The following is a 14,634-nucleotide window of genomic DNA, read 5'->3' as shown; positions in this document are numbered from 1 at the left end:
ATACCAAGAGCACTTAGGCCCCAAAGCCACAAAGCTCCAGGCCTCCAGAGGTCCCAGAGTCCCAGCAGCCCCAGAGACCAGAAATCCAGTGACCCAAGCACCCCAAAGCCCCAGAGCTCCAAAGGCCCAAAGTTTCAGATCCCCAGAGTCCAGATCCCCAGAGCCCCAGGACGCACGTTCCAAGAACCCCAGAGCCCTAGGAGCGTCAGAGCCCAGAAACGCAGGGGCCCAGGATCCCAGCATCTCCAGAGCGCCATATTCTCAGCAACCCGGGAGCCCTGGAGTCACATGAACCCCAAGAGCACCAGAATACCAGAGCCCCGGTGACCCAGGATCCCCAAGACCCCAGAGGCACAGAACCCCGAGAGCAACACGAATCCCACATCCCCAGATCACTAGGAGTCCCAAAGTCCCTTGGCCCCAGAGCCCAAGGAGTCCCAGAAATCCAGGAGCCCGAGGGGCCCGGAGCACCAGCAGACCTGGACGCCGGGGCTCAGGCTGTTAAGTACCTGTTATTGCTCCCCGTGAGGTGTCACATAGAGAACTCGGAGATCCCAACATCGCTCTAAATCAGGCTCCTTTAATCGCATTCCCTCCCAAATGAGTTTTCCACACAGCCACGTGTCAAGGCATTGAGTGGCTCCACATACTGTGTTCGGGAATCTTACCCGGGCTGGCTTACAGCACATCCCAGTATTTGAATAAACCAGCTCCGCTCTGTCAAATCCAAGAGCCAGTGTGATGCTCGTTCTAGACAGCTTTCGCCTCCATCTACTGAACTTTCACTCTCGTCCACCCTTGCTGGAGCCACGACCATTGTAGGCCCTGTGATGAGGTGTTGGAGAGTGGTGTGGGAATCGTAGTGTGATGCACCTTCTAAGCAGAGTTCATCTCCGCCTACTGAACTACCACTCCCATCATGCCCCGCAGGGGAGTCGTGGCCAGTTTACGGGGCACGGAAGGTGCGGTAGATAGATATTCAGGGCGTTTTCTCATTCATAATGATAGTAATTATGGTATTTGTTAAGTACCTGTAACCACTGCCCGTGAGATGTCGCATAGAGCATACGGAAACTCCTACCTCCCTCCGAATCAGGCTCCTTTAATCCCATTCCCTTCCAAAACTGTTTACCACTCAACCAAGTGTCAAGGCACTGAAAGACTCCACGTACTATGTTCAGGCATCTTACCCGGGCTGGGTTATAACACATCCTTGCATTTGAATGAGCCTACTCCGAGTTGTCAAAAGCAGATGGCCTTGTCTCGCCTGAAGATGCTCTAACAAGAACTTGAACCTGGTTCTTGCACTGGATACTGAGAAGCAGTTTGGCCTAGTGGAAAGTGGCTTGGGTGTCTGTTATCGACAAGTAGGGTGCAAAATAGGTTAATCGGTGTAAATTGGCCGCAGGGTTCTTGTACCCAGGGTGGTGACGCAGATAGGAAAAATGACTCGGAGATATGAGTTCAGATAGAGCAGTAAAGAAGGAAAGTGGCTACCTGCCCGTTCACCTCCCGGGAGAGGTACGAGTGACAAGCAGCCCAGATCCCATTCTCACTGTGTCTTTTATTGAGTTACAGCAACATGGGAGCGGAGCATTTAGGAATTTCAGGAATCCGATTAGGACCGACAGGATGTTACAAATTCTCATTATTCTCTGTTCTCACTGCCTTGTGCAGGTTGTTATCTGCCCTACGGCCTTGCATAGATACTTGTTACTTGTTACTGGCCTTGAAGACATCTGTTGCTGAGCCTTGCACAAAATACAAAAAGGAGTTGTTCTCTCGGCCTGCACAAAATGGAGGGTTACTGTCAGCATACACAAAATGGAGTCAGTCATGTCAAGTCTGCTAGTAGACAACAGTGTCAGAGAACCTGGATTCCAATCCTGGCTCTGCCACTTGTCTACTGTGTGACCTTTGGCAAGTGCCTCAGTTCCCTCATCTGCAAAGTGGGGATTCAGTACCCGTTCTTCCTCCTATCTAGACTATGAACCTCATGTGGGACCTGATTATCATGTTTCTAGTAGAGTGCTTAATAGAGTGCTTGACACCCGAGGGGATTTACTCCCTTTATTTACCCCGCACCTCAATCCCACAGCACTTATGTACATACCTCCCATTAATTTATTAATTTTCTGTTAATGTCTGTCTTTCCCTCTAGACTGTAAGTTCATTGTGGGCATTCTCCCAAGCAGTTACTAGGCAGTTACTTATGATTGATTGATTGATTGAGAGGGTCATAAGGAACTGGAGTTGTCTTAACACCAGGGCTTTCTTCCCAAGAGCCAGTGGACCCTCACTACAGTTGCTATTGATACACTGGCTCAGAACCTAAGACCCTCCCCTGAGGTGCTTGGATACAGAACCAGGACTCAAGATACATGGGCCGCGCCTTCCCCACAGGCTCTGAGGTGATGGGCCTAGTCCGAGAGCTCAACACCTACATGTCAAAGTTCTGAACAAGGTCTCATAATAATAATAATAATAATAATAATAATAATAATAATAATAATGGTATTTGCTAATCACTTACTATATGCCAGGCACTCTTCTAAGCACTGAGGTGTATACAGGAGAATGGGGTTGGACACAGTCCTTGTCCCACATAGGGTTCACAGTCTTGATCCCCACTTTACAGATGAGGGAACCGAAGCACAGAGAAGTTAAGTGACTTGCCCAAGGTCACACAACAGCCAGGTGGGAAAGCCGGGATTAGAATCCATGGCCATATGACTCCCAGGCCCATGCTGTGTCCACTAAGTCATGCTGCTTCATGTCCCTCCCTGTTAGAGCTGTGGTGCTAAACCAGATCTTTGGGCCCTCCCTACCACTTCTGGCTTTCTGACCCAAGGTCCAAAATCTTCCCAATAAGTGCTAGGATGCTGGCCCAAGCCCAGAACACTACTCATATGTCCTGGAGGGCTCACAGATCCCAGGGTCAGCACATAGGGATGTAGACCCAGATCCCAAGTTTGTCCCCTTATGGAACTGCAGTGTTACGTAAACCCAGAACCATCCCTAAGGTTGCTGGGATGCTGACCCAAGTCCCAGGGCCTTCAGTCCAGGTCCTGGGCCACTGGCCCAGATCCCCAGTTCCTCCCTATTGGCTCTAAGGTGACACTGAGGCTCTGACCCAGTTCCTAGGGCTCTCCTCCAAGGTACCACGGGGCTGAACCATAACCCATATCATAGGTGCCAAAGATCTAACCATCGGTTCTGGCTATTAAAACAGGTCAAAGTCTCCCCAGATATGCTAAACTGCAAATCCAAGTCCCAGGGCTCAACTCACAGGAGTCATTGTGCTGGATTAGGTCACAGGAAACTCCACCTTGAGGCTAAGGTGCTGAACTGGGTCCAAGGACCCTCTCTACAAGTTCTGGACTATTGTCTGGGGGTCTAGGGCTCTTCCTAGAGGTACCAGGGGAAGATAACCAGTTCCTTTGGCTCTTCCCACATTCCTTTGGATGTTGACAGAGTACCCGCTGTTGCCTATGTGCTGACCCAAATCTCCAGTGGTCCAGTGTACCATACTAGCCATACCAAGGATGCTGGGGTGTGGATCTAGATCCTGGGTTTGTCCAGGGTACCCTCTCATGTCGGAGGCCTCTCCACATAGATTCTTCTTGCACACATGCTAGGGCCCTCACTCCCTAAACTTCTCATGTTAATCTCAAGACTCTGCCCACGTGTGCCAGAGAAGTAACCTATTACATCAGCGCTCAACCGATACTTCAGTACTTTTGTATTTTGTCATCCTCTATGACATCATCCTATTGGGAAAATATATTTTTTATCCCTCCTCCCATCTATATTGTCCAGTTCCATGGGCCAGGGACCATGTGTATTAGGACCCTCCGACACCGCCACATTTCCAAAACCAACCTCCTTCTCTTCCAACTTGAAACCTGCCAGGCACCTGATTTTTTATTGGTCTTTGTTTTTTCTTCTATTGGCATTTCTTCATAAGCCCTTCCTATGTGTCAGGTACTTTCCTCGGCATTGGGGTAGTTTCAAGCTAATCTAGATGGACACACTCCTGTCCCATATAGGACTCACAGTCTTCACCTTCCCTTTCACAGATGAGGTAACTGAGGCCCCGAGAATATATTCATTTATTCGTTCATTCATTCATTCAACCGCATTGATTGAGAGGTTACTGTATGCAAAGCACTGTCCTCAGAGCTTGGGAGAGTACACTATAAGAATAAACAGACACAATCCCTGCTCTCGGTAAGATCACAATCTACTGGGGGAGACAGACCTTGATACACAGAAACAGATAAAGAAGGAAAGAAAAACAATTGAATCAATCAGACGTTTTCAGAGAGGGGACCTGCCCATGGGGTGACATACTCAAGAGCTTCAATTAAGAGCGCTCACCACCATAACCAGCTGCTTTCCTTTCACATCACTGTACGTCGTACGACATTTCTTCCTGTCTCACAAGTCCGAATTTGGGTCTTGTGTTTGACTCAATAAATCGATCGATCAATTGAGCAATCGTGTCGATTGACTGCATTCTGTGCGTTGAGCACTGTACTCAGCTTTTGAGGGAGTGCAACCCAACAATAAAAGAGAAACATTCCCTAGCCACAACGGCTTTCATTCTCCAGGGTGAGACGGACACCAATAGAAATCAATTCATTGTGGCTATAGACGGAAGTGCTGGGGGATGGAGATTGCGGGGAGGGGCTCAGAAGCTCTGGGACTCTGGGGCTCTTGGGGGTCTTAGGCACCCAGAGTTCCTGGGGCCCTGGGGAACTGGGGCTCTGGGCCCCTCCGGCTCCTGGAGCTTTGGGACTCCTTGGGCTCTGGGGCCTAGGGACCTTGGGGCGCCTAGTGGTCTGGGGACGTGGAGTTCCTTGTTCCTCTCAGGCTCCTGTGACTCTGGGTTCTGGGACTCTTGAGGCTCTGGGGCTCTGGGGCTCTGGGAACGTGGGTCCTGGGGCTCTGGGGATCTGCATTCTGGGGCTCCGGGACTTTGGGGTGCCTGGGGTTCTGGTTCTGGTCTTTGGGACTTCTGTGGCTCTGGGCCCTAGGGTCTCCTATGTCTCACAGGCTCTGGGGCCTAGGAGCTCATGGGGCTCTGGGGCTCTGAAGCTTTGAAGGTAGTGGTGCTCTTGGGACTCCAGGGTTCTTGGAGCCCTGAGGATGTGAAGCTTTGGAGCATTTCGTCTCTTGGGACTCTGGGGATTGAGGCTCTGGGTCTCATTGGTCTTTACGGCTCCTGGGGTTCTAGGGTTTTGAGGCTTCTGGGGATCTGGGGCTTCAGGCTGTGTGGCTCATGGGGCTCCAGTGGCTCTCAGGCTCTGTGGCCTTGGGGCTCCTGGGTTTCTAGGGCTCTGGAGATCTGAACCAGGGCAGGGAGGCAGAGGGGGACCAGGGCCGGGAGATGGGGACCAGGGCTGAGAAGCAGAGGGGGACCTGTGCCGAGAGGCAGGGGGCGACCAGGTCAGAGAGGTCCAGGCAGACCAGAGCCACGAGGCAGCGGGATACCTGGGCCAGGAGACAGAGGACCAGGGCCGGGAGGCATAGGGTGACCAGGGCCAGGAGGCAGAGGCATACCTGGGCTGGGAGAAAGAGAGGGACCAGGGCCGAAAAGTTGCAGGGACCAGGGCCAGAGGCAGAAGGGGACCAGGGCCAGGAGACAGGGAGACCAGGGCCAAAGGGCAGAGGGGAACCAGGGCCAAGAAGTGGCGTGGGGGGAAGTGCAGTGATGCAGAGGGGGATCAGGGCCGGGAGGTAGAAGGGGACCAGGGTGGGGAGTCAGAGGGGGACCTGGGCAGGTAGTCAGAAGGGGAGCAGGTACAGGAGGCAGAGGGGTACCTGGGCCAGGAGATGGCGGACCAGGCCCGGAAGGCAGAGAGGAACCAGGGCCGGGAGGAAGAGGGGGACCGGGGCCGGGAGGCAGAGGGGTACCTGGGCAGGGAGGCAAAGGGGAACCAGGGCAGAGAAGCTGGGGCGGCAAGGGATGGGAGGCAGAGGGGGACCAGGGCCTGGAGGCAGAGAAGGACCAGGGCTAGGAGGCAGAGGGCTTCCTCTACTGGGAAACAGGGGGGCTGGGAGGTAGCGGGGACCCGGGGCTGGGATGGAGAGAGGGACCAGGGCCTGGAGGTTGAGGGAGACCAGGGCCAGGAAGCACAGAGGGACCAGGGCTTGGAGGCAGAGGGGGAACAGGGACAGGAGGCAGAGGGTACCTGGGCCAGGAGGCAGGGGGACCAGGGCCGGGATTCAGGAGCATACCTGGGCTGGGAGATAGGAGGACCAGGGCTGAGAAGCAGAGGGAGAGCAGGTCAGAGAGGCAAAGGCAGACCAGAACCGGGATGCAGAGGGTTACCTGAGATGGGGGACCACAGCCAGGAGGCAGAGGCGTATGTGGGCCGGGAGGTAGAGAGGCACCATGGCTGAGAAGTGGCGGGGGGAACCTGGGCTGAGAGGCAGAGGGGGACCAGGGTGGGTGAGCAGAGGGGGACCAGGGCCAGAAGGCAGAGTGGAACCTAGGCCGGGAGACAGGGAGATCAGGGCTGGGAGGCAGAGGGGACCAGAGACGGGACAGAGAGAGGGACCAGGGCATGGAGGCCAAGGGAGACCAGGGCCGGGAGGCACAGATGGTCCCGGATCGGGAGGCAGACGGGGATCAGGGAGAGGAGGCAGAGTAGGACCAGAACCAGGAAGCAGAGGGGTACCTAGGCAGGGATACAGGAGGATCAGGGCTGAGAAGCAGGGGGGGCCAGGGCCGAGAGGCAGGGGGAGACCAGGTCATAGACACAGAGGTGGACCAGGGCCGGGAGACATAGGAGTACGTGGGCTGGGAGGCAAAGGGGACCAGGGCAGAGAAGCGGGCTCGACAAGGGCAGGAAGGCAGAGAGGGACCGGGGCTAGGAGGCAGAAGGGTATGGGCTAGGAGGCAGAAGGGTACCTGGGCCGGGAGACAGGGGGACCAGGGCCGGGAGGCTGATGGGGACCAGGGTGGGTAGGCAGAGGCGGACCAGGGCCAGGTGGCAGAGGGGTACCTAGGCCAGGAGACAGGGGGACCAGGGCAGGGAGGCAGAGGGGAAACAGAGACGGAAGGCACAGAGGGACCAGGTCCGGAAGGCAGAGGGGGATCAGGGCAGGATGGTAAGGAGGGACCAGGGCCAGGAGGCAGAGGGGTACCTGGGCTGGGAGGCAAAGGGAGACCAGGGCCTAGAGGCCTGGGGAACAAGGGCAGGGAGGCAAAGGGGGACCTGGGCCAGGAGGCACATGGGGACCAGGGCAGGTAGGCAGAGGGGGACCAGGAGGCAGAGTGGTACTTGGGCCGTGGTGGGGGACCAGGGCCAGGAGACAGAGGAGTACCTGGGCAGGGAGGCAGAGGGACCAGGGCCGAGAGGTGAATAGGGGCAAGGACCAGGAAGCAGAGGGGTGCCGGGAGACAAGGGGACGACGGCCACGAGGCAGAGGGGGACCAGGACCGGGAGATGGGCAGCAGGGCCGGTGGTATATGGGACCCAGGGCTGGGACGTAGAGGGGGACCTGGGCCTTGAGGTAGAGGGGGACCAGGGCCTGGAGGCATAGTGGGACCAGGGAGGACAAGGTCAGGGAGGCAGAGGGGTACCTGGGCCGGGAGACAGGGGGACCTGGGCCTTGAGGTAGAGGGGGACCAGGGCCTGGAGGCATAGTGGGACCAGGGAGGACCAGGTCAGGGAGGCAGAGGGGTACCTGGGCCGGGAGACAGGGGGACCAGGGCCGGGAGTCAGAGGGGTAACTGGGTCAAGAGACGGGGGAGCAGGGCTGGGAAGCAAAGAGTGACCAGGACCAGGAGGCTGAGGCATACCTGGGCCGGGAGGTAGAGAGGGACAAGGGCCTGGAGGCGTATTGGGTCCAGGACAGAGGGGAACCAGTGCCAGAAGGCAGAGGGGTACCTGGGCCGGGTGACAGGGGGACCTGGTCTGGGAGGCAAAAGGGAACCAGGGCCGAGAAGCAGGGAGGGACCAGGGCAGGGAGGCAGCGGGGGACCAGGAACGGGAGGTAGAAGGGGACCAGGGTGGGAAGACAGAGGGGAACCAGGGTTGGGAGGTAGTGGGGTACCTGGGCTGGGAGACAGGTGGTCCAGGGCCGGGAGGTATAGGGGACCAAGGGCCAGGATGGAGAGAGACCCAAGAGCCCGGAGGTAGAAGGAGACCAAGTCCGGGATGCACAGAGGGAATAGGGACGGGAGGCAGAGAGGTACCTGGGTCGGGAGACAGGGGGACGACAGCCAGGAGGCAGAGGGGTACCAGGCCAGAAGACAGGCAGCAGGGCCGGGTTGTATATGGGACCCAGGGCTGGAATGGAGGGAGGACCCCGGGCCTGGAGGCAGAGGGGCACCAGGGCCTGGAACCATAGGGGGACCGGGGCCAAAAGGCAGGGGGATACCTGGGCCGGAAGGCAGAGGGTGACCTGGGCCAGGAGGCAGAGGGGTACCTGGGCTGGGAGGCAAAGGGGGACCAGGGCAGAAAAGCGGGGGCAACAAGGGCAGGGAGACAGAGGGGAACCAGGGCTGGGAGGCCGAGGGAGACCAGGGCCGGGAGGCCGAGGGAGACCAGGGCCTGGAGGCAGAGAAGGACCAGGACTAGGAGGCAGAGGGGTACCTGGACTGGGAAACAGGGGGACCAGGGTCGGGAGGTAGGCGTGACTCAGGGCTGGGATGGAGAGAGGGACCAGGGCATGGAGGTTGAGGGAGACCAGGGCCGGGAGGCACAGAGGGGCCAGGGCTGGGAGGCAGACAGGGATCAGGGCGGGGAGGCAGATGGGGACCATGGCCAGGAGGCAGACGGGTACTTGGGCCGAAAGACAGGGGGACCAGGGCAGGGAGGCCGAGAGGTACCTGAGCCAGAAGACAAGGGGAGGGGACCTAGGACGGGTGGTATAGTGGACCCAGGGATAGGACGGAGAGAAACCCATGGGCCTGGAGGTAGAAGACCAAGGCCGGGAGGTAGGCATGAACCAGGGCTGGGACGGAGAGAGGGACCAGGGCATGGAGGTTGAGGGAGACCAGGACCAGGAGGCACAGAGGGACCAGGTCTGGGAGGCAAAGAGGTACCAGGGCTGGGAGGCAGATGGGGATAAGGGTGGGGAGGAAGAGGGGGAGCAGGGCCAGAAGGCACAGGGGTACCTGGTCCGGGAGACAGGGGAACAAGGGCTGAGAGGCAGAAGGGTAACTGGGCCATGTGATGAAGGACCAGGGCCGGGAGGCTTAGGATGACCAGGTCCAGGAGTCAGAGGCGTACCTGGGCTGGGAGGTAGTGAGGTACCACGGCCGAGAAGTCGGGGGGACCAGGAGGCACAGGGGTACCTGGTACGGGAGACAGAGGGACCATGGTGGGGAGGCAGAGGAGTACCTGGGCTGGGAGACAGGGGGACCAGGGCCGGTAGGCAGAGGGGTAACTGAGCCAAGAGACGAGGGACCAGGGCCAGGAGGCAGAGGATGACCAGGGCCAGGAGTCAGAGACGTACCTGGGCCGGGAGGTTGCGAGGGACCATGGCCGAGAAGTCGGGGGGACCTGGGCTGGGAGGCAGAGGTGGACCTGGGCCGGGAGGCAGGGAGATCAGGGCCTAAAGGCCCTTCATTAATAAAATTCATTAATAAACTTCATTATAAACTTCATTAATAAACTTCATCAAACTTAATAACTTCATTAATAAAATTAAAAACATCAGGTCTGAGCTCCCCAAAGTCACTCCCCCCACCCCTTCTACAACCCCCCAGCTCTCAACGCTCTCCGCTACCTCTCCCATCCTTCCCAGCAGTATCCTCAGAGGAGATCTCCTCCCTCCTCTCAAGTGCTACTCCGGCCACCTGTGCTTCTAACCCCATTCCCTCTCATCTTATGAAATCTCTTGCTCCGTCCCTTCTCCCCTCCTTAACTTCCATCTTCAACCGCTCACTCTCCATGGGTTCCTTCCCCTCTGCCTTCAAACATGCCCACATCTTTCCCATTCTTAAAAGCCCTCTCTTGACCCCACCTCACCTTCTAGTTGTCACCCTATCTCCCTCCTACCATTCCTTTCCAAACTCCTTGAACGAGTCGTCTACATACGCTGCCTCGAATTCCTCAATGCCAACTCTCTCCTCGACCCCCTCCAATCTGGCTTCCGTCCCCTACATTCCACGGACACTGCCCTGTCAAAGGTCACCAATAACCTCCTGCTTGCCAAATCCAACGGCTCCTACTCTATCCTAATCCTTCTCGACCTCTCAGCTGCCTTCGACACTGTGGACCACCCCCTTCTCCTCAACACGCTATCCAACCTTGGCTTCACAGACTCCGTCCTCTCCTAGTTCTCCTCTTATCTCTCCGGCCATTCATTCTCAGTCTCTTCTGCGGGCTCCTCCTCCCCCTCACATCCCCTTACTGTAGGGGTTCCTCAAGGTTCAGTTCTTGGTCCCCTTCTGTTCTCAATCTACACTCACTCCCTTGGTGACCTCATTCACTCCCACAGCTTCAACTATCATCTCTACACTGATGACACCCAAATCTACATCTCTGTCCCTGCTCTCTCTCCCTCCCTCCAAGCTCGCATCTCCTCCTGCCTTCAGGACATCTCCACCTGGTTGTCTGCCTGCCACCTAAAACTCAACATGTCCAAGACTGAACTCCTTGTCTTCCCTCCCAAACCCCGCCCTCTCCCTGACTTTCCCCTCACTGTTGATGGCACTACCATCCTTCCCATCTCACAAGCCCGCAACCTTGGTGTCATCCTCGACTCCACTCTCTTGTTCACCCCTCATATCCAATTCATCACCAAAACCTGCCAGTCTCAGGTCCGCAACATTGCCAAGATCCGCCCTTTCCTCTCCATCCAAACCGCTGCCCTGTTCGTTCAAGCTCTCATCCAATGCCGTCTGGATTACTGTATCAGCCTCCTCTCTGATCTCCCATCCTCCTGTCTCTCCCCACTTCAATCCATACTTCACGCTGCTGCCCAGATCGTCTTGGTCCAGAAACGCCCTGGGCATGTTACTCCCCTCCTCAAAAATCTCCAGTGGCTACCAATCAACCTACGCATCAGGCAAAAACTCCTCACCCTCGACTTCAAGGCTCTCCATCACTTCGCCCCCTCCTACCTCACCTCCCTTCTCTCCTTCTACAGCCCAGCCCACACCCTCTGCTCCTCTGCCGCTAATCTCCTCACCGTGCCTCGTTCTCGCCTGTACCGCCATCGACCCCCAGCCCACGTCATCTCCCTGGCCTGTAATGCCCTCCCTCCGCACATCCGCCAAGCTAGCTCTCTTCCTCCCTTCAAAGCCCTACTGAGAGCTCACCTCCTCCAGGAAGCCTTCCCAGACTGAGCCCCCTTCTTCCTCTGCCCCTCCTCCCCCTCCCCATCCCCCGCCTTACCTCCTTCCCCTCCCCACAGCACCTGTATATATGTATATATGTTTATACATATTTATTACTCTATTTTATTTGTACATATTTATTCTATTTATTTTATTTTGTTAATATGTTTTGTTTTGTTCTCTGTCTCCCCCTTCTAGACTGTGAGCCCACTGTTGGGTAGGGACTGTCTCTATATGTTCCAAACTTGTAGTTCCCAAGCGCTTAGTACAGTGCTCTGCACACAATAAGTGCTTAATAAATACGATTGATTGAATGAATGAATGAATGAATAGAGGTAGAGGGGGACCAGGGCCAGTAGGCAGAGTGGAACTTGTGCCGGGCGACAGGGAGATCAGGGCCAATACGGAGAGAGGGAGCGGGGCCTGGAGGTCGAAAGGGACCAGGGCCGGGAGGTAGACAAGGACAGGGCAGGGAGACAGAGGGGAACCAGGGCCAGGAAGCAGAGGGGTACCTGGGCCAGGAAGCCGAGGGGTATCTGGATCCGGAGACAGGAGGACCAGGGCTGAGAAGCAGAGGGGGACCAGGGCCAAGAGGCGGTGGGTGACCAGGTCATAGACGCAGAGGTGGACCAGGGCCAGGAGGCATACGGGTACCTGGGCCGGGAGGCAGAGGGAGACCGGGGCAGAGAAACGGGGGTGACAAGGGCAGAGAGGCAGAGGGGAACCAGGGCATGGAGGCAGAGGGGCACTAGGGCTGGGAGGCCGAGGGTGGAATAGGGCCTGGAGGCGGAGAGGGACCAGGGCTAGGAGGCAGAGGGGTACCTTGGTCTGGAGACAGGGGGACCAGGGCCAGGAGATAGAGAGGACCCAGGGCCGGGATGGAGAGAGATCCAAGGGCCGGGAGGCAGAGGTGGACCATGGCAGGGCGGCGGAGGGGGACCAGGGCCAGGAGGCAGAGGGGGACTAGGGCCAGGAGGCATGGGATACCTGGGCCAGGAGACAGGGGGACAAGGGCAGGGAGGCAGAGGGGTACTTGGGCTGGGAGATGGGGGGACCAGGGCCGGAAGGTAGACAGGTACCTAGGCCTGGATGGAGAGAGACCCAAGGGCCTGAAGGTAGAGGGAGACCAGGGCCAGGAGGCACAGAGGGTCCAGGGCCCAGAGGCACAGAGGGACCAAGGCCAGGAGGCAGAGGGGGACCGGGGCAGGGAGGCAGAGGGGGACCAGGGCCGGGAGGCAGAGGGGTACCTGGGCCGGGAGACAGGGGACCAGGGCCGGGAGGTAGAGGGGTACCCGGGCCAGGAGGCGGAGGGGTATCTGGGCTGGAAGGCAGAGGGGGACCAGGGCCGAGAAACGGGGGATCAAGGCAGGGAGATAGAGGGGGAGCAGGGCCGGAAACCAGAGGGGGACCAGGGATGGGAGGCAAAGGGGGACCAGGGCCAGGAAGCAGAGGGCTATGTGGGTCAGGAGACAAGGGAACCAGGGCCGGGAGATAGAAGGGACCCCGGGATGGGATGGTGAGTGGCCCAAGGGCCTGGAGGTAGAAGGAGACCAGGGATGGGAGGCACTGAGGGATCAGGGCCGGGAGGTAGAAGGAGACCAGGGATGGGAGGCACAGAGGGATCGGGGCCAGGAGGCAGAGGGGTACCTGGGCCGGGAGATAGGAGGTCCAGGGCCGGGAGGCAGTGGGGCACCTGGGCTGGGAGACGAAATACTGGACCGGGAGGTAGAGGGTACCCTGGATCGGGACGGAATGAGACCCAAGGGCCTGGAGGTAGTAACGAGACCGGGGATGGGAGCCACAGAGGGACCAGGTTCAGGAGGCATAGGGTGACCATGGCAGGGCGGCAGAGGGGAACCAGGGCTAGGAGGCAGAGGGGGACTAGGGTTGGGAGGCAGAGGAGGTCCAGGCTGGGGAGGCAGAGTGGGACCAGGGCCAGGAAGAGAGGGGTATGTGGGTCGGGAAACAGGGGGATCAGGGCCAGGAGGTAGAATGGACCCCGGGACAGGATGGTGAGTGACCCAAGGGCTTGGAGGTAGAAGGAGACCAGGGCTGGGAGGCACAGAGGGACCAGTGGCAGGAGGCAGAGGGGGACTTGGGCAGGGCAGCAGAGCGGGACTAAGACCGGGAGGCAGAGGGGTACCTGGGCTGGGAGACAAGGGGACCAGAGCCGGGAAGCAGAGGGGCACCTGAGCTGGGAGACGGGGTCCTTAACTGGGAGGCAGAGGTTGATCAGGGCCAGGAGGCAGTGGGGTACCTGGGCGCAGAGGCAGAGTGGGACCAGGGCAGGGAGGCAGAGGGGGACGAGGGCAGGGAGGCAGATGGGGACCAGTACTGGGAGGCAGAGGGGGACCAGGGCTGAGAACGGGGGGGACCAGGGCAGGGAGGAAGAAGGGGATCAGGGTCAGGAGACAGAGGGGGACCAGGGCAGGAAAACAGAGGGGGACCAAGGCCAGGAGGCAGAGGGGGACCAGGGCCACGAGACAGGAGGACCAGGGCCTGGAGGCAGAGGGGTACCTGGGCCTGGAGATGGGGACCAGAACTGGGAGGAAGAGGAGCCCACAGGCCAGGACAGACAGAGACCCAAGGGCCTGGAGGTAGAAGGAGACCAGGGCCAGGGGGCACAGAGGGACCAGGGCCGGGCGGCAGAGGGGTACCAGGGCAGGGTGGCAGAGGGGGACCAGGGCTGGGCAGCAGAAGGGGGACCAGGGCCGGGAGGCAGAGGGGTACCTTGCCCGGAAAATGGGGACCAGGGCTGGGTGGTAGAGTGGTACCTGTGCCAGAAGACATAGGGACCTGGGACTGTTTGTAGAGGGGACCCAGGGCAGGGAAGGAGTGAGGAACCAGGGCCTGGAGGTAGAGGAAGACCAGGGCCGGGAAGCACAGAGGGCCAGAGCCGGGAGGCAGAGGGTGACTGGGATGGGGAAGCATAGGGGGACCAGGGCCAGGAGGCAGAGGGAGACCTGGGCCGGGAGACAGGGGGCCCAGGGCCGGAATGTAGAGTGGTACCTGGACTGGGTTGTGGAGGGGACCCTGGGACAGGATGGGTAGAGGAGACCCAAGGTAATAGGAGACTAGGAGACTAGGGCCGGGAGGTACAGAGGGACCAGCGTCGGGAGGCAGAGAGGGGCCAGGGCCAAGAAATGGCAGGTGGCCAGGGCAGGGAGGCAGATGGGACCATGGCTGGGAGGCAGAGGGGGGCCAGGGCCCGGAGGCAGAGGGGGACCAGGGCCAGGATACCGAGGGGTACCTGACCCAAGAGATGGGGGACCAGGGCCGGGAAGCAGAGGGGGATCGGGGAAGATAAGCAGGGGGAACCAGGAAATGCAGGC

At 58.7% G+C, this 14,634-nt stretch overlaps 1 protein-coding gene across 1 annotated transcript in view; it reads left to right on the top strand.

Moving 5' to 3' along the window:
* Positions 1-919: 919 nt before the first annotated feature.
* Positions 920-14,634, top strand: part of LOC119922876 (normal mucosa of esophagus-specific gene 1 protein-like) — a 31,017-nt gene continuing 17,302 nt past the window's right edge. Inside the window, exons 1-2 of the mRNA XM_038742475.1 lie at positions 920-962; positions 3,115-3,158. Of these exons, the coding sequence (XP_038598403.1) occupies positions 920-962; positions 3,115-3,158 (87 nt within the window). The remainder of the gene's footprint in view (positions 963-3,114; positions 3,159-14,634) is intronic.

Source organism: Tachyglossus aculeatus, unplaced genomic scaffold, assembly GCF_015852505.1.
Source record: "Tachyglossus aculeatus isolate mTacAcu1 unplaced genomic scaffold, mTacAcu1.pri scaffold_12_arrow_ctg1, whole genome shotgun sequence".
In the NCBI taxonomy this organism is placed as follows: Eukaryota; Metazoa; Chordata; class Mammalia; order Monotremata; family Tachyglossidae; genus Tachyglossus; species Tachyglossus aculeatus.
The sequence above is the reverse complement of the archived record's forward strand: the minus strand, read 5'-3'. Positions and strand labels throughout refer to the sequence as shown.